The sequence below is a fragment of the Oryzias melastigma genome, linkage group LG1 (genome assembly GCF_002922805.2).
Source record: "Oryzias melastigma strain HK-1 linkage group LG1, ASM292280v2, whole genome shotgun sequence".
NCBI lineage: Eukaryota > Metazoa > Chordata > Actinopteri > Beloniformes > Adrianichthyidae > Oryzias > Oryzias melastigma.
This window is the reverse complement of record NC_050512.1, coordinates 8,840,162-8,865,987: the sequence shown is the minus strand read 5'-3', so window position 1 is coordinate 8,865,987 and position 25,826 is coordinate 8,840,162. Positions and strand designations below refer to the sequence as shown.

The following is a 25,826-nucleotide window of genomic DNA, read 5'->3' as shown; positions in this document are numbered from 1 at the left end:
AGATAGATCACATTCCGGGGCATATAGCTGGTAAATATGTCTGCTTAGGTTTCCACGTTGAGGTTACAGCCTTGAGGCCGTCTTCTTTATTAAAAACTTGGTCTTGTTTGTTGCTTGAAGAACCATTTAGATGAAAATTGTGTTTTGACTGTTTTTAAACATGTTCTTGTAGGCTTTTTGTCACAATGGAGGACATATATATAAAGAATATTATGTTTAAAACTGCATTTCTCTGTAGACAATCAGGAGCAGACAAAAAAATATCTTTGGAAAATAATTGTATTTGTAATGTTGAAAATATGCTGACCGGGCCACAAGCACCCTGCTCTGCTACCCAGTGGAGAGGGGAAGGGGGGTCTCCAATAATCTGACGCCTGGTTCACACCAGATGCGGGAGCACTGTGGAACGGTGTGAGACGGAGGCCGCATCCACTTGGCGTCCTTGTTATCCATGGTGTACTTCAAACAGACTCGGAGCGCCGTGGTCCTCCACAGCCAGCTCGAAGCGCTCAGCGATCATTACAGCATCTGGTTTGTCTGGTTTATTTCTTGTGCAAGCCACAAGTGACCCACGTCAACTCTGGCAGGAAGCTACGCCAAGGCACACGAGAAAATCTGGTCAATTTTCAAAATAAAACTAATTTTTCACAATAAAACACCGCAATTGACAAATGTGATCAAATTTTTTGCATCTAAACAGACTGTAAAGATGAAAATAAATGCACAAAAATAGCACACACATGCAAACTGCACACACACACACACACAGGAAAAATAATGAGGTATTTACAATGAGCCATTTGAAAAATTGCACTGATTCTGACATCTGAGAAAATTATTGCGCCAATAGATTACATAATGTAAAGAGATTATGTACAAAAAGTCAAAGTCCCATCTCACCTAAGTGTGTGAAATTTATTGTTTCCTTTCGACCCCTTCTCTGGGAGAGTGGTGAACTGCAGACACAGCTGCACTCAGGAACAGTTTGATGGTTAACTCTCCAATCCATCCCCTTAATGCTGAGAGTCAAGCAGGTAGGCACAGGGTCCTATTTTTATAGTCTTTGGTATGACTCAGCTGTGGATTTGAACTCACAACCTTCCAGTTACAGGGCAGACACTCTACCACAAAGCCAAGGTGCTTGAAATTAACAGTTTTATAGTGGTGGGGCAATAGATGGCGCTACAGTGCAGACTTAATTTTTCAATCAACAGTGTCATTTCAACTTTAGCCACTCAGATGCCGCTGTTAGTTCTATTTCAGATTGTTTTAGTTGTAGAGGAAAATAATTCAAAGTAGAAAATGTCTTTTTCTACTTTGTAATAGTTAAAAAAAGTGAAACTTTGCTAATTCAGGGATATCCAAAACTTTTGAAAGGAGGGGCAGATTTGGTAAGATTAAGATTTTTAAGGGCCTGCCTGGTTCTCAACCTCATTGAATGCAAAATATAAATGTATTTACAAATAACAAATGCAAAAAAAGGGGCTATTAGTCCACTTCCAACAAACTTAAACATAAAATACATTTATTTTTAAATGCAAGCCTCATAGCAAAAGAAATACTCAATTAAATTTATGGTTTATTTAAAAAACATAGAACAGTATATCCTGAATTCTTAATACATTCACACAACCACATCATCTGTTGAGGAGCAGAAGGCTTCATATCAGTTCCAGCACAGAGGAAAAAGAAATCAAAGAGCTTTCCATCCCATCAGCACATTTACACAAGAGGAACGTGACAGAGAAACCAGACTCTAAAATACTAAAGCATGTGACGTTCCCCACCATGATTTAAAGGTAAGTCACATACATGTTAAGTGACTATGAACATAAAGTCTTTTTACGGACTGAAACGCTGTGGAAGTCTCAGAGTTGTATTACAGCTACAGTACTACAAATCAGATTTTTGAAAGATAATTGCAAAGACACAAATATATTTAAAATATATATTTGGTTATATCCTTTTATTCTGAAGGCACAATACTAATCACTTGTTGCTTATCTGAAAGTGAGGAGGAAACTGAAAAGATGCTGAATGTTCTGAGTTTATGACTTGTTCTTTTAATGATACTTTTTACTGCTAAAGACATGTCTATTACTTGATTGGGAGTGATAATTGACTAGTTATTGGCTTTATATATGAATATATCTTAAAGAATTCTTTGCAATTTTACAGTTTGGTCCAAAATAAATTAGAAGTGCTGTAAAGGGTAGAAGTAGATGGAGAGACAGTATTAAAATTATTGAAAATGTAAAGAAATCTTCATCGATTCACAGCAAACGAGTTACAGAATCAGATGTTGACAAGATGACAGTTACAGTGGTGATCACTTGCTACGGTAAGCAGCACAAGAGCATGATAGAAAAAAAAACATACATTTACAGCATGAAAACATTTCAAAATGCTATAAAAATCCTTCCATGCTGCAGATGTCTTTTTAAAATGTTTTCATTTGTGGTACGTCATCAAACAAACACGACTGGGCTATAAATCTTTAGCAACCAGTTTTCATAAAAGCTCATTAGCCACAATAAATCGCAAAAAATAAAACATATTCTGGGGAAAAAAAAAACATATTTACTCTAAAACTTTATTCATCGTAAAATCTGGATCAACCCAGCAACCACTAAGTCATTCAGAGGAAATAGACTTTGCCCAATCACCTCCCACCCCGTCTATACGTTGACCTGACAATAATATACAGTGGGGTTAAAAAAAAAAGTTTTTTTACAGCTTATAGTAACCGAAATGTTTCTGTTTAATATATATATATATATCTAAGCCATGTCAGTTTCCTCTCTGAAATTATGACCTGGAGACGTTTGGACACAATCAGAGACACCAAGATCATCATTCCTCAGTTTTAGCTTATTTTCATGATTGCCCCCATTTCCATATCTAGTTGCTTCCATCACTTTATTTTCCTAAACTCCTTGTGCACTCATCAAAAGCAGCCATCTTGACGAAATGCACAATTCTCTGTGGAGGTGAAGGATAACTGATTTATTAAGTGTTTGGATCCTAAAAATCTGTGATTTTTCTTTCCTGTGAATGACCTAAAGGATTTTTAATCTCAGCGTTCTTGCGCTCTCAAATCTGTTCTGTACATTCTTACAAGCTACTGCTACAGACTGTTGATGCTCTTCTAGCCCGTCATCTAAAGGAACAACGGCTTCCTTTCAAGTCCCAACTAAAAAAATCCACGGGTAAACGTGGTTCTTTTATAAACATCAACATATTCGTGTCATATCTGTGGATTGGACAAATGTGACTAAGAACAGGAGGTTGCGTCTGCAACAAGACATCTCACGAAGCGCTCACATCGGCCATTACCATCCTGCTGGTGGTGAGGATTCATGTGAAGACATGTTACACAGATGTGTTCACCACATTACTTTCAAAATGTTGCCCCAATCTCAATAAACAAGCTGAAGAACCAAAAAGTTAAAACCAGTGCCTCACTAATACATTTAATAGGGAATTACGCACTCATAAATTGGGGCGATACTTATTTCTCTCCATACATGACCCCATAAGGGATAAAACATGTTCAGAAATGGATGGATGGATACAGAGCTGTCAACCAAATGCACCTTTCACAGTTTTTATACCATTTCTCCAAATCTGCACAGGTATTTGGCCAATAATCCATAAAGCGAGTTAACAGCAGGATGCATTCTGATGACAGATTCCTGTGAGGTAACTCTAGCTGTTTGATATCTCTGTCCATTTGAGTTACAAATACAACAGTGGAGCGCTAACTCTCATTCCCTGAGATGTTGAAATATACAAATCTCTGCTTTATTTAACCCAAATCTCTCACTAGCATCCACCCTTCTCCCAATACTTCCAAAAATTCCCAATAGAGGAATCCTGATGTCATATTGTCAGAGGGTCAGAACCGGACAATCCAGGTATGGCACGAATTTCTCTGTGTACCCCATCACTTCCTTAAGACCACCATTTAACCAACTAAAGGACACATTTTGATGAGACCGCACATCTGCGTTAATATTTTGAGAACCTGGACACTGTTTAAAAGTTAGTTAACCACCGAAAACTTAATCAGACTGTTGGAATGAACACGGCATGTTTGGCAGCTCTGTAAGGACAATGACAAGATTTTACTTTGAATTTTTAAATCACGTCAAAGCTTTTAGACAAAGGCAGTGTAAGGCATGAATAAAATATATTTATTTTTTAAAACACTGATGATAATGCACCGCAAAAAATGTGCCTCCTGTAAGTTGAAAGGTTTAAAAGATTTAACTTTGTGCAACTCTTTGTAACTCGAGTCTCAGGATACAGAAGCATACATTCATAATCACTTCTTCAAACCCTGGGCCTCATTTGTGCTCTGGGTCATCAGAAAAAGGTACATAAACTAATACAATAGAACAACCTTTGTACTTCTGGCTACTACTATTATTACTATTACTATTACTACTATTTGCTCAGTTGAACTAAAGCTCAAAACAAAACTAAAGGAGAAAATTCTGAATTCTTCTACATTTCTTTTGAACTTAAGTCATTTTTAGCTGAAGTGCAAAAAACTATTATTTGCAGAAAACAGGAAAACCAAAGATTTTTCCATTTTTCCATCCACCATCAGTTGTCTTTGAGTTTCTAAGAATCATCAACAGTGAAACTAGACCACATCACTGGTCTCCAAAAAGAGTTCCATGTCTTTTTTTATTTCAACATCATCTCAAAGACACTTTAATGTCCACCTAAGAATAGAAATGAAACACCAAGAAGTTTTTGTGCTTTAAACCAAACACCTTCCAGCACTTTTAAATGCATTTGGAGCTCTTACTGTTGACAGCAAATACGTTTCACGTTGAGGAAGTGGATTTTTTGTGAAACTTGAAGTGAGAACAAAGATGGATCCTCTTTCAGATTCCCCAGAGGTACTACGTCATCAATGTCACACATTATATAAAGAAAAGTCCATCTGCTGAAACTGTCTTTTGGACGTAAAGGCGTGAATTAATTTAAATTTTTTACGCCTCAATAACAGTAACACAGAAGTGGCTACAGCTCTTTGTCCCTCCCTAATTTAGGTTCTTTGAACAAAAACGTGGAATCTAATTTACACGAAGGTGGACTCTGAACATGAAATCTTAAGGGTAAAAAAGAAATTCAGTCACAAACATCGTCTGTGTATAAAAACTGGACTGAGGACCTCACGTTTCAAATAGGAAGTACCAGATTCTCCCGAGCCTGCTTTCAAATGGGAGGGGTGTGGATGCAGCTTAATCCTGATTGGTGAGAGTGGTTGCCATAGAAATGACGACTCAGACTGACTGGGACCAATCACTGTCTATGGATGTCGTCTGGCTCCAATGTGGTGACATCCGTATTGTGAAAAAACTGTGGATGAATCGACTTTATTGGTTGGAGCCGGCGGTAAGCGGTTCTCGATGCGTGACATCGCACTCATTCAGTCCAGTTCTCTTATACAGTCAAAGATTGTAAGTTCGAGCTTTTTTTTACGTAAGGCAGCTGGGGAAAGAGAAACCCAGTCCTCTGAAACATTTGAGACAGTGATCTTCCTCTTTGGGTATACCAGGCTGGATTATTGCACTTCCTCATTTGTGGGGGTTGGCGTTTCAGCCACTGCCCGACTCCAGCTGGTCCAAAAGGCAGGTGCATGTCTTAACCACAGTGCAGAAAAATGTGGCATTTTCTCTATTTTAGCTTCATTACACTGGCTTCCCATTATCCAAGTTTTTTCTAAGTTTTGTAAAATCCTCACTGGGAATATTTTAAATTCTTCTGTAACTATTCATTGGAACATCATACCTTTCATTTTGTATGTTGTTATTCTTCCAATGAATGTACTTATTTTTTTGTTTATTTTAGGGGTAATGAATAAGGCCAAATGTAGTCCAGTCAATTAAAAAAATTAACATTCCCATCCTGCAGTTCCCAGACTCGTCTTCCCGTCGCGTCCTCTCCTATTCTACTACTTGCTTGTCCTCGTTCTCTGCCCCCTGGAGATGGCCATCTTCCCATCTGTGCTGCTGACCCCCGGCTCCTCTCCTCCAGACTCTGGGTGAGTCAGCCCCCACTGACCCAGCATCCTGTTCCTCTTCCTCCCCATCTGCTGATGGCATCTCTTCTTCAAGGTTCTCATCATTCTCCTCTTCCACACTTTTCTCTGAATCAGACTCATCCGAGTTGTCCTCTTCCAGGTAACGGTAGCCTTTCACCTGGGAACAAGAAAAGGAAGAGAATGAATCTGCAAGCACAAAAATGCTATTCAAAATATTTTAAAAAATGATTCACAATGAAGTTGCTGGTAAAAATGATCTAAATACTAAAGTCCACAAGAAGCTTAAAGATCAGAAAGTGCAAACTGCAAAAAGCAACACCAGAACTCAGCTAATAAAAGTACAAGAAGAGTTTAAAATCTATCAATGACAGAAACAAATTAAACTAGAAAAGGTGCATCTCCTACAGTACATTTATGCAAGTGTTAATGATTAAAGATGATTATGGTCACTAAAGATAATGAAGCCGTTTGCTTACATTTCTAAAGGGATTTGCTGAAAATGCTGCAGAAGCTAATAGTACAATAGGATCAGAAAGGATGCAAAGTTCCCTTGAGTAAAAATGTTGAACACATTACTAAAGATGTTTGCTGAATGGGAAAATATTTGCAGAATTCAAAGTTTCCTGTAGCAAAAATGCTAAATAACTTAAAAAATAAGTAACTTAAAAGCACGATAAAGGATGTTAAAACCTACAAGTTATGCAGCACATTAAAACAAATAAAGATTTTTAACAATAGGTCATTTTAAATCAAAAAGGATGAAAGAAAACGTGTAAAAAGATTAAATAAATGCATTAAAAAAAGCTTGTTGTAATTATGAATCTGTTTACTGCGTAAAGATTTGAGTGTATTTTCCATTGTAAAGTAAGAATGAGGAGCTGCCAATGTATCACCAGTGTATCCATGAGGCAGAGGATGCAGATCTATTAGTAAAGATTCTATGTGAGCACCTTAAATAAAACCCAGAACAGCAGACAAATCTTCTCCCCCGTTTGCCCCAAACATCTGAACACTGCAAACCATAAGTCCAATTATAATCATTTCTGTCTTGTAAAGCCCAGACGAAGACGAATCTGGCAATATAAAAGCATTAAGTCTTTATCTTAAATGGATCTGACGTGTGAAGACTACGTAAGCTCTTCCTCTGAGCTGAAAATCCCAAACAAACTGGCACTTTTCACTTGCTTCAAACGAATGTTTCCATCTTCAGATCTACTTTATTTATCAAAACCTTTGAAATAATCCCACCTATTGGGGTTAAAATGTGTGACGGTTCTAATGTCTCTAAGTTCAAGTATATGTTTCTCAGCATTGCAAGTTAAAAGCAGGACTTGAGAAGTGAAACAGTCACCTGATGTAAAATGGTCAGATATGGAGCTCAGTATGGTTGTCTCAGATTTAGGGCTCTGGGAGGAAGTGTTTGACTCACTATTTTGAGATTGGGATTTTATGAAACTAGAGGCGTATTCTTATGCTTTGCTGAAAACAGGATAAAGGTGACAAACACTGTCTGAATTATGGCAGTTTATTGGAAAAAAAGGTCTTTAAAAATCACCTCTTCTCACTGTAAGTGCCTGAACATTGACTTCCATTATAAATCCAGAAATGATCATTTAAATAGAACTGTATTAGTGTAATAAGGGTTTTTACGAAAGCCCATACCCTGCTGAACACTTTAACAGTTGAATAGTTTCTATTGATAAAAGTGTCCAACAAAGTTTTAAAGGAGTTGAACACTTTCACATTCATTCCTGTGGGGCTGAAAATGTATCAATATTTCAAAGACTATAAAAAGATATATATATTAAAAAAAAAGTACAAGTAGAATTTTCCTAAACAAGCTGATGTTTTGATATCAACATTGTTGTAATACCTCAGAGTATGAAGGAGTTTTTAAATGCCAAAAAACATACAATCTCAATTGTGTGAATGCTTTGAAGCAAAGGTGTGAGAATCCTATATTTATACGGGCCAATATCAGCCCCAAAACTCTTCATCGGATGTTCTTGGACTGCATTAAAACTCTCCCACACAGTCAATTCCTCTCTGGATAGAACTTCACTTCTATCTATCCTCTCCAGCACACCGAGAGCCCAGCTCACGTCATCACTACTGTAAGGGCTTTCATAGGAACACAGCAGAAGCTACTATATAGGGAGCAGTGTTTTTCAATGTACTCATCGACCAACCTCTTTCGGAGGTGAGTGTTATAGAGTTTGACCTGTTTAATTAAACACCTCTAACCTAAACTCTGCTCAGTTGTCATTACAATGTCGACAAGATTAAATCCCTGAAGCATAAACTGACTAATTATTATTTACTGTTTATTACATTTTTTACCTCCTTAACTACATTTTTTTATTTCACACTTTAAATAAATATACATTTCTTTTTATTATTTTTCAAGGATTGTAGGATAATGATACTGCGATGAATGCAGGATTGTTTTTAGATCAGTAAAAGGAAGAAAACAGGTAAATAACCCGATACAAGCTTACAATGTATGTAGTGGAATCCTTGAAAACACGTATGCGATAAAATATACATTTATATATGAAATACCTCTACATACGAGCACATATGAACTAGAGCCGGGAATCGATTAAAGAAATTATTTAATCGCAAACTGGGAAAAAAATTAATCGCGATTAATCACTATTAGCTTTTTTTGTTACAGTACTTGCTGACCACTTATTATCTGCGAATGATCCCAATATAAAGTTACACACAAAACTGTAAATTTAAAGGATTTATTTTAATTAAAGCTGTCAATCAATTTTAGAAAATTAGATTAATCACACTTTTGTGTTTTGATTGATCACTATTAATCACAATGTTTTACTAGGTACATTTTATAACAATATACACCTTTTGAACAAGCCGTGGAGGCCTAAATCAGCGAGGCAAAGCGAAGGACTACTGCTCCTCGAGCTGCAATTCATTTACGTTAATGAATATAAACGCATTCATTCTGTTTGATTAATCGCGTTTGTTAACACGTTAATGTTCACAGCCCTAACATAAATATATGTGTGTGTGCTTGTAAGTTTATATCTTGTTATTCTTCATGTTTCTTTACCTCTATCATGAAAAAACCCTAAACTCATGTTTGGAGGCGATAGAATGCTATACCAACTGTGTAGCATGGGGGTGGTAGCATCATGCTTTGTGGCTGACGAATCCATGTAAAGGAAAGACTTAATGATGAGATTTTGAGAGAAAATGCTATGATATTATCTCTGAAGGTCTGTTAATCTGTAGTGCACTAAGCAGTAACCACATCCATACTTATGAGGAGCACCATATCATCTTTAGCAGTGAATTTCCTCCTCTGTGAGTTAGTCCTTCAAAAACTAATTGACTGTAAAAAAAAAGTTGCAAATTAAAATTGTGGAGAGACAGATTTTTAATTTAAACTGAAGCTGTTGAAGGTGTGTGTGCTACTTTACCAAGAAGCTCTGTGGGAAAACAGAGACCATCTATTAAAGAAAACGCCTCAGTTTCTGATCGTGTCTCAGATCTCATTAACTCTCTGAAGTCCTTCCTCCCGTTTACACCCAGGGGATCTGCCCAAACCTGATTTCAATCTCAGTAATAGAGTGAAAGTGCTGCAGTCAATCCACATTAGTTCATACATATGACGTACATAGACAGCCCTTTCTGTTTAATCTATTTGTACAGAAATCCGTTTGAGGTAGCTGTTACTCCTTCCCAGTGTGACAGCAGTGATACTTCACTTCTGTCAAATTATGGGATGGGAGACACGGGACGTGAGGAAGACTGAGCCGGAGGAGAGGTGGTGAAGAAGTTTGTCAGGAAGAAGGATGGGCTGCAGTAAAAAAGGTCAGCCTTTAACACATTCTTTCCTGAATGAATCAAGGAGAATAGAAAGATAATCCATCATGTCAGAGTGAGAAAGAAAAGTTAACATACTATTTCTGTCAGAAAGTGCATTGGATCACAAAACAAATAATAGAAACAGGAACATAGAATTTTGACAAAAAATTCTCGAGTAGAAACCACTGAATTCTTCCGCCCTCTAAAGAAAGTCAACAATAGGGTTTAGAGAAGAGCTTAAAGTTCCTCTCTAACCTCATATTTTCTTTCATCTGTAAAGTATCTTTTCACTTTGCAGTTTTTAGCCTAAATCAATATCGTTTTTTAAGACATATTTCATGTCCAGCGGCAGTAGCTCATTAGCAAAACAATTTTGGGTTGTGGGCGGGACCGTTGGCTCGGAGCAACCCGCCCCTCCCCGTCGCTGAGAGCGCTGTTTGAGCGCTCATGAGTGATCTTATAGCCTCAAGCTAGCATTAGCAGTGCAAAACTATTGGCGAGCAGTACTGGATCAATCCAGTAAGAGTTTCATTAGTGCTGGTGGAAAACTGCACGGCTGGATAGCGCCAATATTTCACCCCACTATTGTTGCCGCTAATGTTAGATTTGAGGTTTTGAGGGGCTCCAAGCTAGCAGGAGACCGGGGGTGGGCCAGACCAGTAACATAAAAACAAAATAACCCATGGTCGGTCAGCTTGTTATCTGCAGCTTTGCTTTTGTTTTGGAAAAAGGGCTTCAACCAACTTAGTAGCCTAATCACATATTAATACACTGTTCATTATGTTTCTTTCTTAATCTCTTGTCATGCTGGTGTAGGTACTGTGTGTTTGGCCTGCAAGATTGGTACAGGGACTTGCAACTAGTGATGACATCACACTTCAGTAACGCCACTTAGATTGTGTCCAAATTCCCCCTCTAACTACTAAAAAAACTATATAGCGTGGGACTTCATAGTGCCCTGGATTTTAGAGGTAATTCGGACACGGATTCACTCACTACTTTTCTTTCGTCTTTCCAAACATTGGATATGACGTCACCGATTTCACTGTTTATTTATGACACCACGGTGTTCTGATGGTGAAAATGTGGATGGTTTATTCAAATATTACATTTAAACATGTTTTTTTTGTTCAAAATGTTTCAGTTGCAATGCATTGTGGTCTATATTTGCTAATCCAGTGAGAATCAATGCAGGCTAATTTTTCACAAAGACTTATGGGAAATTTCGAGTGCACTCGATTTTGGAATTAGTAGATTCAGACAGCACTAGAAAGTCTTCAACGCATATATAGTGATTGGGGGAGGATTTGGACATAGCCTTAGACAAACGATTTAGTGTCGAGATCTGCTCAGGCTATTATTCATTATTTTGACAGCTCCTTCACTAATGGCTGCTCTCCTCAGTGTTTATGTCACTGAGCAGAAAATGAGTGCTGCATATTCTCCGGTTCGTGTGCCCAAAAAGAAGTTCAACACTGGCAGGACGGATTTAGAAAAAAAAATTACAAGAGAATTTTCACTTTCTTTGTTTTTCAAAAAATGTGCGACCAACAACAAGCTAGCATGCTACTCGCTAGCACCCACTTTAGCACAAACTTTACGCTTCCCAGCCTGATTTCTCTCTATTGAAATATGATTACTGTCCTGTGAGGATTCCCCTCGATTGGATTATTTTGTTGTCAAAGTTTTTGCGGTTGATTGCTAATATTGCACCCCCTTTTGTGATTCTGTGCGTACTTGTTCGGACCTCCTCGGTTTTTTTCTCGGGAAGACTCCTGCATCATAAGGGCACATGTCATGTGATGGTGGTCTAATGGTCCAGATTGATCGTAATCTTACACGTCATCAAGTCATACGCCCCCGTACCCATCTTCCATATGGTACCTACACCGGTCTTGCGTTTCCTTTGCTCCCCCTAGTGGCAGAATGACGCATTGCGGTCATTTCTTTAAAGAACCATAACTCACCACGGTCAGGAATGGGCTACAAACTTGCCTTTTTCCCCCCAACACCTGAGGGCTGTATGGTTGCTCTCTGCAACAGGGAAGGGGGGATGGGCTTGCTCTGTGCCAACGGTCAGAGGCAAATTCCTCTCCTGCCGATCTGCAGAAACTATGTCCTTGAAAATAACTATTTTCTTTTTGCTGAAATGTCGTTTAGATAAACTGAGAACTCTTTAACAATAGAATTAAAGATAATTGGAGTAGTTCTTTCAGAATCACGTCTGGTGTTATTTTATCTTACTATTATGAAAAATAGAAAAACCTTTCTTCTTTAAGGCTAAAGAAACAACAACTCAACTCAAAAAAACATGTTGATTTCTGTCCTCCCACACAGAGAGAAACACCACTGCAGCGTCAGAACTGAACACAGTCCAGGGAGAAAACAATATTTCTACTCTTAGATACAAAACAAAACATGATTCACACAGTAAGAAATTGTTGCTTTTGAACATGAGAGCATAATCAACACATATTTACTGTTTTAATGGTTTTCCTTCTGCCCTCATCTCTGCTCTCTCAGTTTAAATACAGATGGATTCATCTTTAAATTGAATTGACAATTTGCACCTTAAGTGGCAGCTCTGCAACTACTAATGTGTATGCAGTGCACTCTGGGTCTGAATAAAAGTTTTCAAAAACTACTATATACTGTATGCAAAGTTTTCTGTTAAATTTCACAGCAGTCCTTAAGGACATATATAAAAATCCTTGGTAAGGAGTGAGTCTAAATCAGTGTGTGAGATGAAAACGATCTGACCTGCTTTGACACTCAGCAAGTATTGTAGAGTTTTCTGGGAGGTTTACAAATCCCAGACTGAACAGATACTGAGGTGTTGAGCATGAACGGGAGCTTTCTTATTGCATTGCTCTTCAATGTATCAGTAAAGAAGACCAAACCAAAGCATGTAAATAATAAAAGTCACTTGTGCATATACATGCATCTCAAGCTTTAACTGTATATGCTAACTGGACAAAGTGACCCCCCTCCTCCAAATAGGAAGTACCCGCTGGCTCCAACAAGTCAAAATGTCATAGACTTCTACAGAGAAATAAACAGCTATTACTCAGTCATTCTATTAGTCAAAATTGACCACATTTTTTTCTTAATATCTTCTTGATATTCCTATTCTTCTAATAATATTTTTTCTTTATCACCAGTTATACAAATTTTAATCTGACTAATCAGTAAAAGTCTGAGTAAAAGCATGTGATGCTCACTTGACAGATTCTCCCAAGCTGCTTTGAGTAAAAGGGGTGTGGTCTTCCAACAAGCTCACGCATGATTGATGACAGTAGTTACCATAGAAACGTTGATTCAGCCCAACTCGGACCAATCGCTACAAGTCATTTCACTGGAGCCAGAGGTAAGGCATTTTCAATGGGCAACGCCGCATCCGCTCTGTCCACTTCTTTATACAGTCAATGATCTCAAGCTATGTTCACATTACCCATGGCAAAAGAAAGTCTATGTAAACACGCATTAAATGCTTTTATGGGTTTTGGGTTCCATGTTCAAAACTCTTGTAAGATGTTTTGGGCTCTACGTACAAACACCACCAACAGAATTTGCCCGGCTTAATGACTCAGAGGGAGTGAGGAGGGGGAGGAGCTCTTATCAAGTGCAGAGTTCTCTTTTCATTTACTACATTTTACTAATTTTAAATTTAAAACAAACTGGCAAATATTAAACGGCAACGTGTTATAATAATGTACTATGTGACTGATGTCTATTGATGTAGTTCAAGGCCCGGGGGCCGGATCCGGCCCTCTGGGCAATTCTATCCGCCCCTAAGGATAATTTTATTAGATTAATATTAAAGTTATCGATGTTATCTTTCGCTTATTTTCTAACTAATGTTGATAAAACATATTTTTATGGAGAGTAAAACATTGAAAATTATTTAAGGTTTAAGTTGATTTATTCTGGAATAATATTCCTGCCTTTTTATACTCATAGAGACGTTAAAAAAGCAATATTTTTGAAGTTTTAAAAATGTAGTTTTAGTGTGTCTGAAGGTGTGTTTTGGATTTTGGCCCCCTGTGCGATTGAGTTTGACCCAGCATGAGGATGCCTCAAATCTGTCAGGATTCTGACGGACAGCTCCAGATACTACAGGATAGAGAAGTCCAGCTGTCCCAACACAGGAGAGACGTCTCCTTCTACAACTCATGGAGCAGAGAACCACATGAAGTTAACATTAAACATGTTTCTTCAATAAGACCACACGTCTAACAGGTGTTCTTCACTCCAGCAAACAGCAGCCACATTTCCTCCAGATGTATCATTGTGGTAAAGAGTGATCATTGCGTGTGATTACAAACTCTCTACAAACACAGTAATGCTAAAGAGATGTATCAAATAGTTTGTCTTCAAAGTTGTGGCTGCTTACTTTGTGTCGTGGACGAGGAATGCGAGGCAGTCGGTGCTGAACTTTTTTGGCCACACGGCGCTCCATCACACAGTAGCAGTAGCAGGACAGCAGTAACGTGGCCAACAGGATGGAGAGTTTGGCCTGCACAGACAGGGTGAGATAAATACAGTGATCATAAATAAGGTTTAAACTATGTTTTGAATATTGTTTCCAAAAAGTGTCATTTACCCTCATAGGCAGGTCAGACCAAAGGTAGACGATGAAGATGGCGATGGCCTGCCACCAGTGATAGATGGTGTAGATGAAGTCCAGACGCTCTTTTTCTTCAGCATACAACATTCCAAGGAGAGCTGCAGCACACGGAAATGATGAGATATGAAAAAAGGTACCCAAGTGTAAATTAAAAAAAAAGCTTTGAAAAGAGAAGAGGTAAAAACAACAAAATTTACTTTAAAAAAGTGAACAAAGAGCAACTCTAAATCAAGTTTTTAGTGGTCAGCTACAGCTTATAAAAGCTTATGAACTTGATCTCAGAGAATTGACCAGAATTCACAACAGCTCAACTCCTAAAAGACAATGCAATTCAGACACCATGCTCACTACATCTCTATTTTGAAATAGCAAAACTGACTTCCCAAAGTAGAAACCTAATAAATGTGAACATTATATTAAGAGTATTTAAGAATTCACGGTGAACCACTAATTAACACATGGAGGAAATATATAAAACAAATTTAAATACATGTTTTCAAATGACAAATCATTAAAACGCAGTGCATTGTGGTCTAAATTTGCCGATCTAGTGTGCATCGATGCTCACTGGTTTTTAGCAGATTTCCAAATATCCAGGACACTGGATTTTAGAATTGAAGGTTTAGTATAAATCAATAAAATGGTGACATATTATTTCTGGTGTCTTTAGACAGCTCTTTGATCTTAGTGGAGTGTGACTGTTTGAGGTTGTGGACAGGTGTCTTCTATATAGATAACGAGTTCAAACAGGTGTCATTAATACAGGTAACGAGTGGAAGACAGAAGATCCTCTTACAGAATAAGTTACAGGTCTGACATTCAGAAAAAACATCTTTAAAAATCAGTGTGATTTTTAAAGATGTTTTTTCTCATTTTGTCTCTCATAGTTAAGGAATTATGAAAATTACAGACGTTTATCAACTTTTTAAGTCGAAAATCTTGCACAATTGGTGGCTAACTACATACTTTTTTGCCGAGCGTCAGGGCTACTGCTAGAGATTTGGAGCCCCATGAAAATAGTTTTGATAGGGCCCCTAACACAGTGGCAAATTAGCATTAGGAGCCTTTATTTTTGAGCAATGTCTACCACAGAAAATTGGTTTAATGTCAGTAAACAAAACCAGAAATCATGCATAGAGTGGATTATGATGAGTCAATTTTTTTAAAAAAGTTGAAAGCATATTCAAAAAAATTGGGGAAAATATGGTGGAGGATGTGGAATGGCGCCCCCTAAAGGGAGCAGCAAAAAGGTAAAGAAGAGGATTTGATGTTGTGCGATGGTCACTCTCTTTTTTTAGACTTTGCTAGAAAAAGTAATTGAAATACATATCTTTCTAATTTTTACAACACTGCTGTTCACGTCTGTACATCCGAGGATACTCACTGCTCACTCCTGTCTTGTTCAGGGCGGTGCCGAGGCCCCACAGCACAGAAATCACCAGCAGGGGACCCAAGTACTCTGGTCTGTCAGGTTTGGTGGAAAACGCCAGGAGGGCAATAATTAGCACAGCATGCACCGCAGCCCCCCCAACCAGACACACCCAACGAGGGAGGCGCAGCAGGAAAAGAGAAAGGGCGGAGAAGATGGAGCTGGAGAGGCCGTAGACGACGATGAGGAGCCACAGGTGTTTCAGGCCCAGAATGCAGACGCCGTACGACTGCAGAGGACACGAGATCATCATCTTACACTTGATTTACCACATTTTGGTAAGAGTATGTTTGGGTGCAGTACCAGGGAGAATCCTGTGATGGCGAACAGCACTTCCAGTCCGCTGTAGATGAAAAAGGGGCAGAGCAGCCGCAGCCGGTAGTCTCTCAGGTGTTTGAAGGGCAGCTGGAAGATGTTTCCCCAGCCAATGCTGCGAAGGTCAATCTCCTCCGTCGGGCGATAGGCAGGACCACACAGCACCAGGAACTGTCGGCAGAAGCACAAAAATCAATTTTACAGATGATGCATAAATGGTGTTTACCCAAAAAAATTATCTTCAAGATTGATGATTGTCAAAGTAGCTCCTAAATCCTGTTTATGATAATGATAATGCAACAATCCGTCAGGGAAATGTCTCACAGATCCATTGATGTTGGGGGTGAAAATCTTACAATAATCATGGCGAGGAAGGCGAAGCCCATGAGGACGCTCTCCACCTTGATGAGCAGCATGGAGCGGGGAAGGTTGGTCAGCACGGTGGTGTTGAAGCCCGGGATCATCCCCTTGATCTCTGCGCCTGCGTGTCAAAGCAAGAAGAATAAGAAGAAAAGGCTTTTATGTCAGATTTTTACATTTATTTTATTTTATTTTAAATTTGCAACATGTTTTGTGAACAGAATTATTTGATATGAGTTATTTTGTCACATATGCAGGTCCTGTTACCAACAAAGAGGATTATGGAAACTTCAATGAAATATTTGTAATGTTCTCTAATGTTGGATGCCGCTGCAATTATGGAATTTAAATCCAACTTTCATGGTCTGATCTTGTAGCCGAATGAACAGAGGTGGAGTGAACTAAATCTTAATTTCTTCTGTGACTTTAAATGATCTTCTGTACTTATTTTTTATTGCTGGAGGAGAAAGGAAGCATTTTTTAGCTACAATGACCTCATGTTCTTGCCGTTACTATGGCAGCATCTAAAAGGACTTGAATTTTTTTTTTTTTTTTTTTTTAATCACTCATGTGTGTGAGTTTTGGAAAATTGCTTTGACCTAAGAAAGATGAAAACACGAATAAAAAGCGGTCTTAATCATGCAAAGAGACAGATCTTCTGCAGGGACAATGGAAAAACAAAAAGGAGGAGGAGGCAGTCATTACCGCAGATCTTCACGTTGGCGAGGATGTGCTTGTTCTCGTGCAGGTGGCTGTTGAGGACGAGGCGCATGGGAAGCTCAGCGAAGACTAAACTCAGCTGGCATAAAAAGAAAAAAAAAGTTTTTGTTGAAAAAAAATGTATTTCAACTGATTTCCATTACTTTTTCATTTCAAGAATGACTAAATAGATCACATGAAAACAAACTTGCTGGGCTCACATTGAAGATGAGGTAGAAGACGGACTGGAAGATGATGATGTAGCTGTGACACGCCCCCTTTGGAAGCCTCTTCTGCTCCTGCACGTGCTCCTCCTTGTAGTTGACGTACTCGTAGTACTGCTGCGCCATCCTGCACCACAGATCATGAGAGAAACACAACGTCTCTATACTTCTAATGAAAAACTTGTACTTCAAGCTGATATCAGCTTTACATCTCCAAGAACCCACAAAAGGTCTTTTGAGAAGAGCGACTCTGCTATTAACTATATATGAGAACTAGACTAACTGAGTGTGATGTCACCCACAGAAAATGAGTTACTTCTAGGTCCAATAAAATTAAGTCAATTCAGTTGGCTTTTTTTTTTTTTTTGCAATACAGGCATCACCATGTTGGAGCCAGACAACATCAGTAAGAAGTGATTGGGCCCAGTCGGTCTAAGTCAATGTTTCTATGGCAACCACTCTCACCAATCAGCGAGTTTGTTGGAAGGCCACACCCCTACTACTTGAAAGCAGGCTCAGAGACGTTATGAACGTTGGATGCAAGACCACATATTTTTATTGAGGCTTCTGATTGGTCAGTTTAATACTTAAATAATTTGCGCTACAGAACGAATATCATGAAAAAAATTAGTATTACAAGAAAAATGTTTTTTTTTAAATGGTGGCAAAGCAAGAATGGTTATTGTGACAAATGAAATGACTGAGTAAGAGCTGTTTATTTCTCTACACATCAGAGTGAAGACTTCACATCAAGAAGCTCCGTGGAGTCTGGTGGAGATTTTCCAGCGTTCTCAGTCCTGCTACCGTAAGTATTGGATGAAACTCACACCAAAAATCCAGTGACGCTGATTTGACCACATCATCTTTTGTTCTCTGGAACCTGAGCTAGGCACGCTAGCCGGATCAGATGAGGGTTTAGTGCATGTGCAGCAGAGCAATCGTGATGTATTAGCTGCTCATTAATTCAAACAAAGATTTTCTGCAACAGTTTGAATGACAGCGATTTAAAATGAGAAACACTCGGAAATGCAAAAGCGAAATTATTTCTTATTATATTTATTCTCTTTCATAAGAAAAATGCCACACAGACATGTTAAAAAGTCAAAAACATGATTTTCATCTAAGGGGAACTTCTTCAAATAAGTAAAAAAAAAAAAAATCTTCCAATGGGGCAAAAAGATCGTCTTACCAAGGACTCTTATTTTAGAAAAAACATTCTAGTCATTACACCAGGTTTTCTCAACCTAAGATTACAACCTAAGAAAACTGCAGGTTCTGCAACAAATAAAATCAAAAACACTTTCAGACAATGCAGCTTTCATTAGAAGTCCCGGGATATGATTTAGTCACTGAAAGAATTTGCAAAAGATTGCTTAAATTAGACTATATAAGTCATAAAAGTCATGGGTCATATTTAAGAATATTTTATCAAAAACAGCTATAAACTGTCAGAGTTCAGTTAACGATGTTTAAAATATATCAAATAAAAGCCAGTTTTGCCTGCAACTTTGAGCCTCTGAAGAGTGATATTAAAATAGCATTTTTATTTGTTTAAATCTGCCAATCATTTAAAAATGTTTGATTCAAATTTCCGTTTACATGTTGATAAAAGTTCTTTTAACACTTTGATGCGTTGCTGATGGCTAAACTAATGTTTTCCTACATTTTTGTTTTATACTATCCATTAAAAGATCTCATAATTTGTTTAATTTTGCAGAAGAAGCTTCCCTTTCTATATGTGCCTCTCACCTGGTGATGTAATTGCCCAAGGATGCCCAGAGCGGTACAATGGCCACGCCGATGGCCACTGCTGACGGCACCAGTGTGTAGTAACGCTCCCAGTAATTGGTTGAGACAAAGAGAGCGTAGATCCCGGAGGCCAGGAACATCATCCATTTGGTACCGAGAAACCTGAGATGATCGGAGCGAAGACGTGTCAGAGGAGTCAAACAAAGAGAGAATTATTCCCACGTCTGTGAGCCTGCACCTGATGAGGACGGGGGTGTACAGGAGGCCAATGATGGGAGTGACATTGATGCCCATCAGCATCTTCCGGTCGATGTCCTCCAGGCCGAGGTTACTGTACTTCACTTCTCTGTAGGTCATGTCATAGTGGAGGATGAGCTGCATCTGCAGCAGGCCTGCAGCACACACCACCAGGGGGCGTCAAAGAGTCTGACTGACATCAGACGTCTCATACAATCTGATACAAGGAGATCATCTTCTGGAATTGATTAAAACTCCAATCATTCTAGATTTTTGAGAGCATTTTTGTACACGTCAAGCATTTCTGATGCAAGAAATAATTTTGAACATTGCTGAAAACATTAAAATTCAAAAACTATAGTGGCTAAAACTATGCAATGTCTTTGTATGTTTTTAAAGACCCACTCCCATAAAAATTGTATTATTTTCATACGTTCTTGTAGCATTTTTCCCATAATGGGTCATATATAATTTAATTTAAGATTAAAGCTGAATTTCTGAGCTTTCTTTGTTCAAATTGGGATAAATCAGGAGCAGACAAAAAAAAAACAATTAGAAAAATCTTTCAGTTTTGATGTAGAGAAACTGCTCTGCTCCATTCTGATGCATCCACTTATAGACGACTAGATCCATGTGTGTCTTTGTTTTTCTCGTCTGAGCTGACATCTGGTTCAAAACTGTACGACTGGATAGTTCCAATATTGGTCGACATTTTTGTTGCACCGCTAATGTTAGCTAATGGTTTTAAGGGGCTGTAAGCTAAAGCGAGAGAGTGTAAACAAAGGGATGATGGGATGTCAGGGGAGGCTTACTTCCATGTCAACGGTCCTGCAACTCACAACTCAGAGGTGAATTTCACTACATCCTAAAAAACGACAGATTTTTGATTTTTTTTCCCCTAAAAACAGCATAAAGATCTCTGCAAGCACTTTTCCAATAGATCCAAATGTGATTGGAGTCGAACTTTTAAAACTCACTAAGTTATGGTCAATGTTTAGAACATAGAGATTATTATTACTCTTATTTTAAACATTTTAACTCTCTTTCCTTATTGTTAATTCTTAATTTACTGATGCATCTTTTAGTAGTTGTAAAGTATTCTGCTGAATGTTTTTTACTTGACCAATGATTCACTATTTATGCATCTAACTGTTAGGTATTAGTTGTTTTTAATGACTAAGTCATGCACTTTTTATTTTCTTCTTGGATGCAAGTGAATTATTTGATTTTTAATGGCTGAAAAACAAACTGCAACTGTTTGCTAGCTGTGACGGAGTATAGTGTCACCACGAAAATACTATATATATATATATTTATACAATTTATTAATTCATCATTTAATGTATACTTTATTAACTTATTTATTTGACAGTAAAACTGTAAAAGTATGGAAAAAAGTAAAAAATTCACATTAATAAAGTTGCACAAAATGAGAAAAAAAAGTAATAATTTTACAAAGATAAAATCTTAAAATTAGGAGAAAAAATGTCAACATTGAACAAGAAACATTTTACAAAAGAATGAGACAAAGTTGCAACTTTATGGGATTAAAGCTGGAAGTTGTGAGAAAAAAAAGTCATAATATTAAAAGAAAAAAGCCTTGCTTTTTCAAAACTAAAGTTGGTTGTGTTAAGCCCCCCCCCGCCCCATCTACATTACAAGCCCATTAAATTCATCAATGCAGAAAGTTACAGCGACGCCATGATGTTTTAGTTTATCATAGGCGCTCGCTGGAAATCCTCTCCTTGTAGTTCGAGAATCTTTATTAACAGTGACATAACCCCACCGAATTGTTCATTGATGTAACCAACAATAATCCTGAGAACAGACAACTCCAATCATTTCTTCTTCCATGAGACACAATTTATCCATACATCTGCGACATTTTTCTTCTGAAGTGACCCAGTTTCCTGTAAATTTGTTTCAGTGTTCTAATGCTTATCATTAAAATAATGTTGAATCACTAATTGATTGTGAAACTAATACTACGGTTACAATGCGCTCCATGGGTCTCATAATGAAACACAATATAGTTTCTTTTTGTTGTTGTTATTATTAGTAAAAAGCCCTTAGCCTCATAAATTTATGACTTGATCTTGTACATTTAATTTATAAGATTATAAGGTTATTCTTGTAAAATGTTAATTTTACAACTTTATTCGTGTAAGTGTTTGACTTTATTCTCATTTTTTTTTTTGTTTTTTACATAAGAAAACTGTTGTAGCTATCAGTAAAACCTTTTATTTTAGTTTTTTTAAGGAATGATGCACAGAAAAAAAAGCCTTGTACATGTAAGAATGACAGTAAAGTAATCTGAAGTCACCCATGTAAACGCTGTAAACCATCATGGCTCCTAAACTGGCTGCAACCACATTCTTGATGACTCCCAGCCTCTTTCTCCTGTAGTATTTCCTCTCCTCTTCCTCCTCGTTGTACTGTGTCTGCGGCCCCAAAAACTCCTCCATCTGAGAACACGAGTCAAATAAAAGTCAAATAATTAAAAATATATATATTAACAAACTACAAGGGCAGAGTCACATGCAGGGCAAATAAAAAATAAGAAGTATAAGATTCTTTTATCAGATCCAAAAAGCAGCAGTTTAGTTTTCTCACTTGACCCTGGATGTTATCCTCTTCCCCCACATTCAGCAGTTCGTTCATTCCACCGTTAGGGGGCGCTACGAACTGCCCGGCATCAGCAATGAGGTCTTCCTGCTCCGTTGCCTCCATCTAGTGGACAGAAGGAGGTAGTGCAGGACAGAAAAGTTTTCCCGCATCAGGAAAAGATCTATAACGATCCCGGAAACGTAACAAACTACAAAAATATGATACAAATTAAATATCATGTTAAAGAAGAGAATAGTGTAATTATTTTTGCCATTGTATTATAATAAAGAAAAATTAATTCAATGGATATCCATCTTGATATTTGCTGCTGTGGTTCAGGTTCTACTCGTAAATCAATAAATCCTGATTGTTTTTTTAAGGCGGTTTCCATGAAATGATACAAACATGTTTGGTTCTTCCGTTTTAATATATTAACTCTAAAGAACTTTCTAATATCAGCTTGCTTCCGTATAAACCCCGCAGGCAGACAGACTGCAGCCGGTGGGTTTAGGTTATAAACTCATCAGCAATACACGTTTAACACAATTTTCAAGTCTTTTATTTAACCATATAGATATTTAGAAAATGTATATTGCAGAGAGGATTGTTATATTCAGCAACTTTTAAATGAAGGTCTCCACTCTTCTGTCTGTCAGCCTCACCTGGTTTGCAACACCTATGTGACGAATTACGGCAACACTGTCCATAATAGACATTATATTACGTCCAGGGCCATCGGTCACTTACCATGCTGAAGAGCACTTCGGTCCCTCTGGTTGCTGGTTCCTCTTTCCTCCGAACATTAGAAGGTATAAATACAATGTTCACGAGGAAGCGAAAGTTTGTTTTCTTCCACTTCCCCCATTCTTGCTGGCAGCCTCTCTTAAAGGTACAGGCACACGTTTGATGCCTCAGGTCAGGGGACTGTAAAAGACAACTGGACTGAGCAATTCCTCCCCCCTTTTTGTTCCAAACAGGAAGTACCTGCTGGCTCCAAGAAGCCAGAATCCCATAGACTTCTATAGAGGAATAAACAGCTGTAATTCAGTCATTAACCATTCTTGATCTGATACCTTTTTCTTAACATATTTTTTATAATCCTCCTTTTTTATTATTATTATACATTTTTTTTTCTTTTTTGCAAGCTATTGTAGTTATAAACTGACCAATCAGATGCCTCAGTAAAAGCATGTGGTGCCTCCTGGACCCCACCTTGAACTCTTGACTTTCAGTGGAGGTGTGGACATAGATCTATATTACTAGATTGGCCCTCACGTGACATCAGGCACGACAGTCATGCCGTATTACTTTGCATTGGGTTTCAGGCAATTTACTTTCTGCTCCATCACAACAAACATATTTTATTGGAGAATTCAATGTTAAATTAAACAACTTATCTGATGAAGTCACACAAACAGAATTGGTCCATGAATAGCACTGCAGCCGTAACACATCAACCAGCAGAAGATCGACCAAACCACACCTAAGATGTATTCTGAATGTTCATGACTGTTTTCAGAAACAAAAATGTAATAATTTTACATATTGATAGATTTGTCACAATCATTTTGATAGTGGAATCTCTTCTTTGATATATTATTCCTTTAGATATACAAATTTAAACATTTTAAATTTTACAGAAACTGATTTGAAACAATTAAGATTTCAGGTATTCACTTAAAGATGTGATCTGATGAAAATTAGGTTTTTTTAACATGTTTAAGCATTTTTCTCATGGAGGACATGTATAAAGAAAATTCAGTTTCAAATTGCAGGACAAGTCTATTTTTTTGTTTAAACCGTTGTGAAACAGGAGCAGACAAAAAAAAAAGTTCCAGACTCCGCCTTCCTTCGGGTGTGCGAGGACAGGAGAGATGATGGAGAATCAGCATCTATGTGCTGTAGCAGGATGCAGCTCTAATAAGAGATACCAACTTTCAACACTAGAGGGAAAGGGGGGGCGGGGTTGCTCTGCACCAATGGTTGCACCCACAACTCAGAGGTGAATTTCATAAACTACTGCCGCTCTGCAGAAACTACGTCCTACAAAACAATGTTATTTTATTTTTTAAACTGTAAAATCCTTATTAAAACCAACTAGGAACCCTGTGAAAATAGTTTGAAAGACAGTCAGAGTTAGACTTTAATAGTTTTTGCCAATTATGTGGTTGAATTACAAGTATTAAAGAATTCATACGAGCACAAAACTCCCTAAAATACATATTTCAAATTGAGTTGAGAAAAATTATTTTAGGATATGTATAATAACAAGCTTGTGAAGCTGGTTGTTACTTAAATATGTGAAAAAAAATGTGAAAACTGTTAACAAGGTGTTTTTATCTTGAAACATTTCTAATACAGACATGAACATTTCAGACACAAGAAAACAAAGAATAAAAAGCCTGAATCTATGGAGGTTTTACAGGAGGATGTGGATGACCAATATCTTTTTTTTTTTTTTGCTTTAAAGAACATAACATACAGTTGATTAAAAGTTAAATAGGTTGATGGAAGCCGGAGAGCCATCAGTCGTGTTCACGCTCACAGAAACAGTAACATCTCCCCACATGCATGTTTTATGCTGTGACATATGAAGAACTGATGATGCTCTTCTGTCCCACAAGTGTTTACCTTCAAAATAAAAGCCCAACAGTTGAATTCAAAGGGTGATCCCAAACTAAATTCACTCCGATTGCTTTAACCTGACATTAACACATTGAACAGCATCAGCAGCTGCTGCCTCGAAGCTGCAAAATGAAGAGGAGCTTCTACGTTCCAGGCGGTGTTCAGCAGCCGATTGCCTCTGAGGCCGTGCTGCACGGAGGTAAACGGATTCAGAGGCTGAAGGCTTTTTTCCTCATCCTCTTCTTTTGAGCAAAACAGGAGGAGGAGCATCCCAGTTAATTCTTTTTTCATGTTTGTTATCCATCATTAAGACATTTCTCTAATTGAAAGAATCTCCTCGTAGCTCCGACAGCGCTGCTCCATGTCCTCCCTCATGGCTCTACCCGCTCCCCGTGGCTGCTTTCCTCATCATCTCCTCGTCTTGGACAGAGAGCTCCGTCAGCTTCCGTCCCAGCCTTTCGTGGAGGTCCAGGTATTTGGCCACGCAGCGGTCCAGACAGACTGCCTCTCCCTTGGTGAGCTCTGCTTCCTTGTAGTGTGGCGGGACGCACTTCCGGTGGCACGCATTGGTCATTCTGGAGAAAATAAACATTGTTTAAACAAATATTGTTTAGCTACCAAAATTATTAATTCAATATAAACAAACTAAATCCATGCATAGTCACAGACACCTGTCATGTTATTAAAGACCCACTTTGATAATCTTTGATCATGTTCTGGGAGAGAGGGTAGACAAAGGGATGATGGGAAGTGTGGGCAGACTTACACTGCACCAATGGGATGTAAATAGTTGCATAAAAGCTGGTAAATACATAACAAAATGCTAACTTGTGCCCTCAAATTTTAATAATTGGTCACCAAATACTGTGTGCCCCAAAAATGATAAAGTGTGCCCTCAGAATAATAATTTGTGCCATCTTTAAAATAATTTGTTCCCTTAAAAAAATGCTGTGTACCCTTAAAATGCTTAAGTGTGCGCCCAAAATACTACCGTTTGCTCTCAAAATGCTAATGCGTGCCCTCAACATACTAATATGTGCACAGAAAAAATGCTAA

General features: G+C 38.0%; 2 protein-coding genes and 1 long non-coding RNA gene across 3 annotated transcripts in view; 1 reads left to right on the top strand and 2 right to left on the bottom strand.

Annotated features, from left to right (window-relative positions):
• Positions 1-1,559: 1,559 nt before the first annotated feature.
• Positions 1,560-24,115, bottom strand: unc93b1 (unc-93 homolog B1, TLR signaling regulator). Its single transcript, XM_024259825.2, has 13 exons — positions 22,893-24,115; positions 22,152-22,268; positions 21,862-22,003; positions 19,540-19,693; positions 19,302-19,463; positions 17,550-17,679; positions 17,335-17,428; positions 16,626-16,750; positions 16,258-16,440; positions 15,910-16,183; positions 14,502-14,623; positions 14,292-14,414; positions 1,560-6,218 (listed from the first exon to the last, which is right to left on the bottom strand). Exons 1-13 carry the CDS (start codon positions 22,893-22,895, stop codon positions 5,964-5,966), a joined length of 1,884 nt encoding a protein of 627 aa, XP_024115593.1. The 5' UTR covers positions 22,896-24,115; the 3' UTR covers positions 1,560-5,963.
• LOC112137488 lies at positions 17,676-19,408 on the top strand. Its single transcript, XR_002917549.2, has 3 exons — positions 17,676-18,126; positions 18,287-18,357; positions 19,270-19,408. It is a non-coding gene; the product is annotated as an uncharacterized LOC112137488 (long non-coding RNA).
• A 347-nt stretch (positions 24,116-24,462) lies between the features above and the next one.
• Positions 24,463-25,826, bottom strand: part of timm10 (translocase of inner mitochondrial membrane 10 homolog (yeast)) — a 1,904-nt gene continuing 540 nt past the window's right edge. Inside the window, exon 2 of the mRNA XM_024260042.2 lies at positions 24,463-25,345. Within this exon, the coding sequence (XP_024115810.1) occupies positions 25,150-25,345 (196 nt within the window). The 3' untranslated portion in view covers positions 24,463-25,149. The remainder of the gene's footprint in view (positions 25,346-25,826) is intronic.

What these genes read in the sequence shown, in the direction of transcription:
- unc93b1 (XM_024259825.2), bottom strand. An exon ending in GAACAAGACAGGAGTGAGCA is followed by an intron (nt 14,624 to 15,909) that starts GTGAGTATCCTC and finishes CGTGTGCTGCAG; the next exon opens with CTCTCCTTGGAATGTTGTAT. An exon ending in GGTCTGACCTGCCTATGAGG is followed by an intron (nt 14,415 to 14,501) that starts GTAAATGACACT and finishes CTGTCTGTGCAG; the next exon opens with GCCAAACTCTCCATCCTGTT.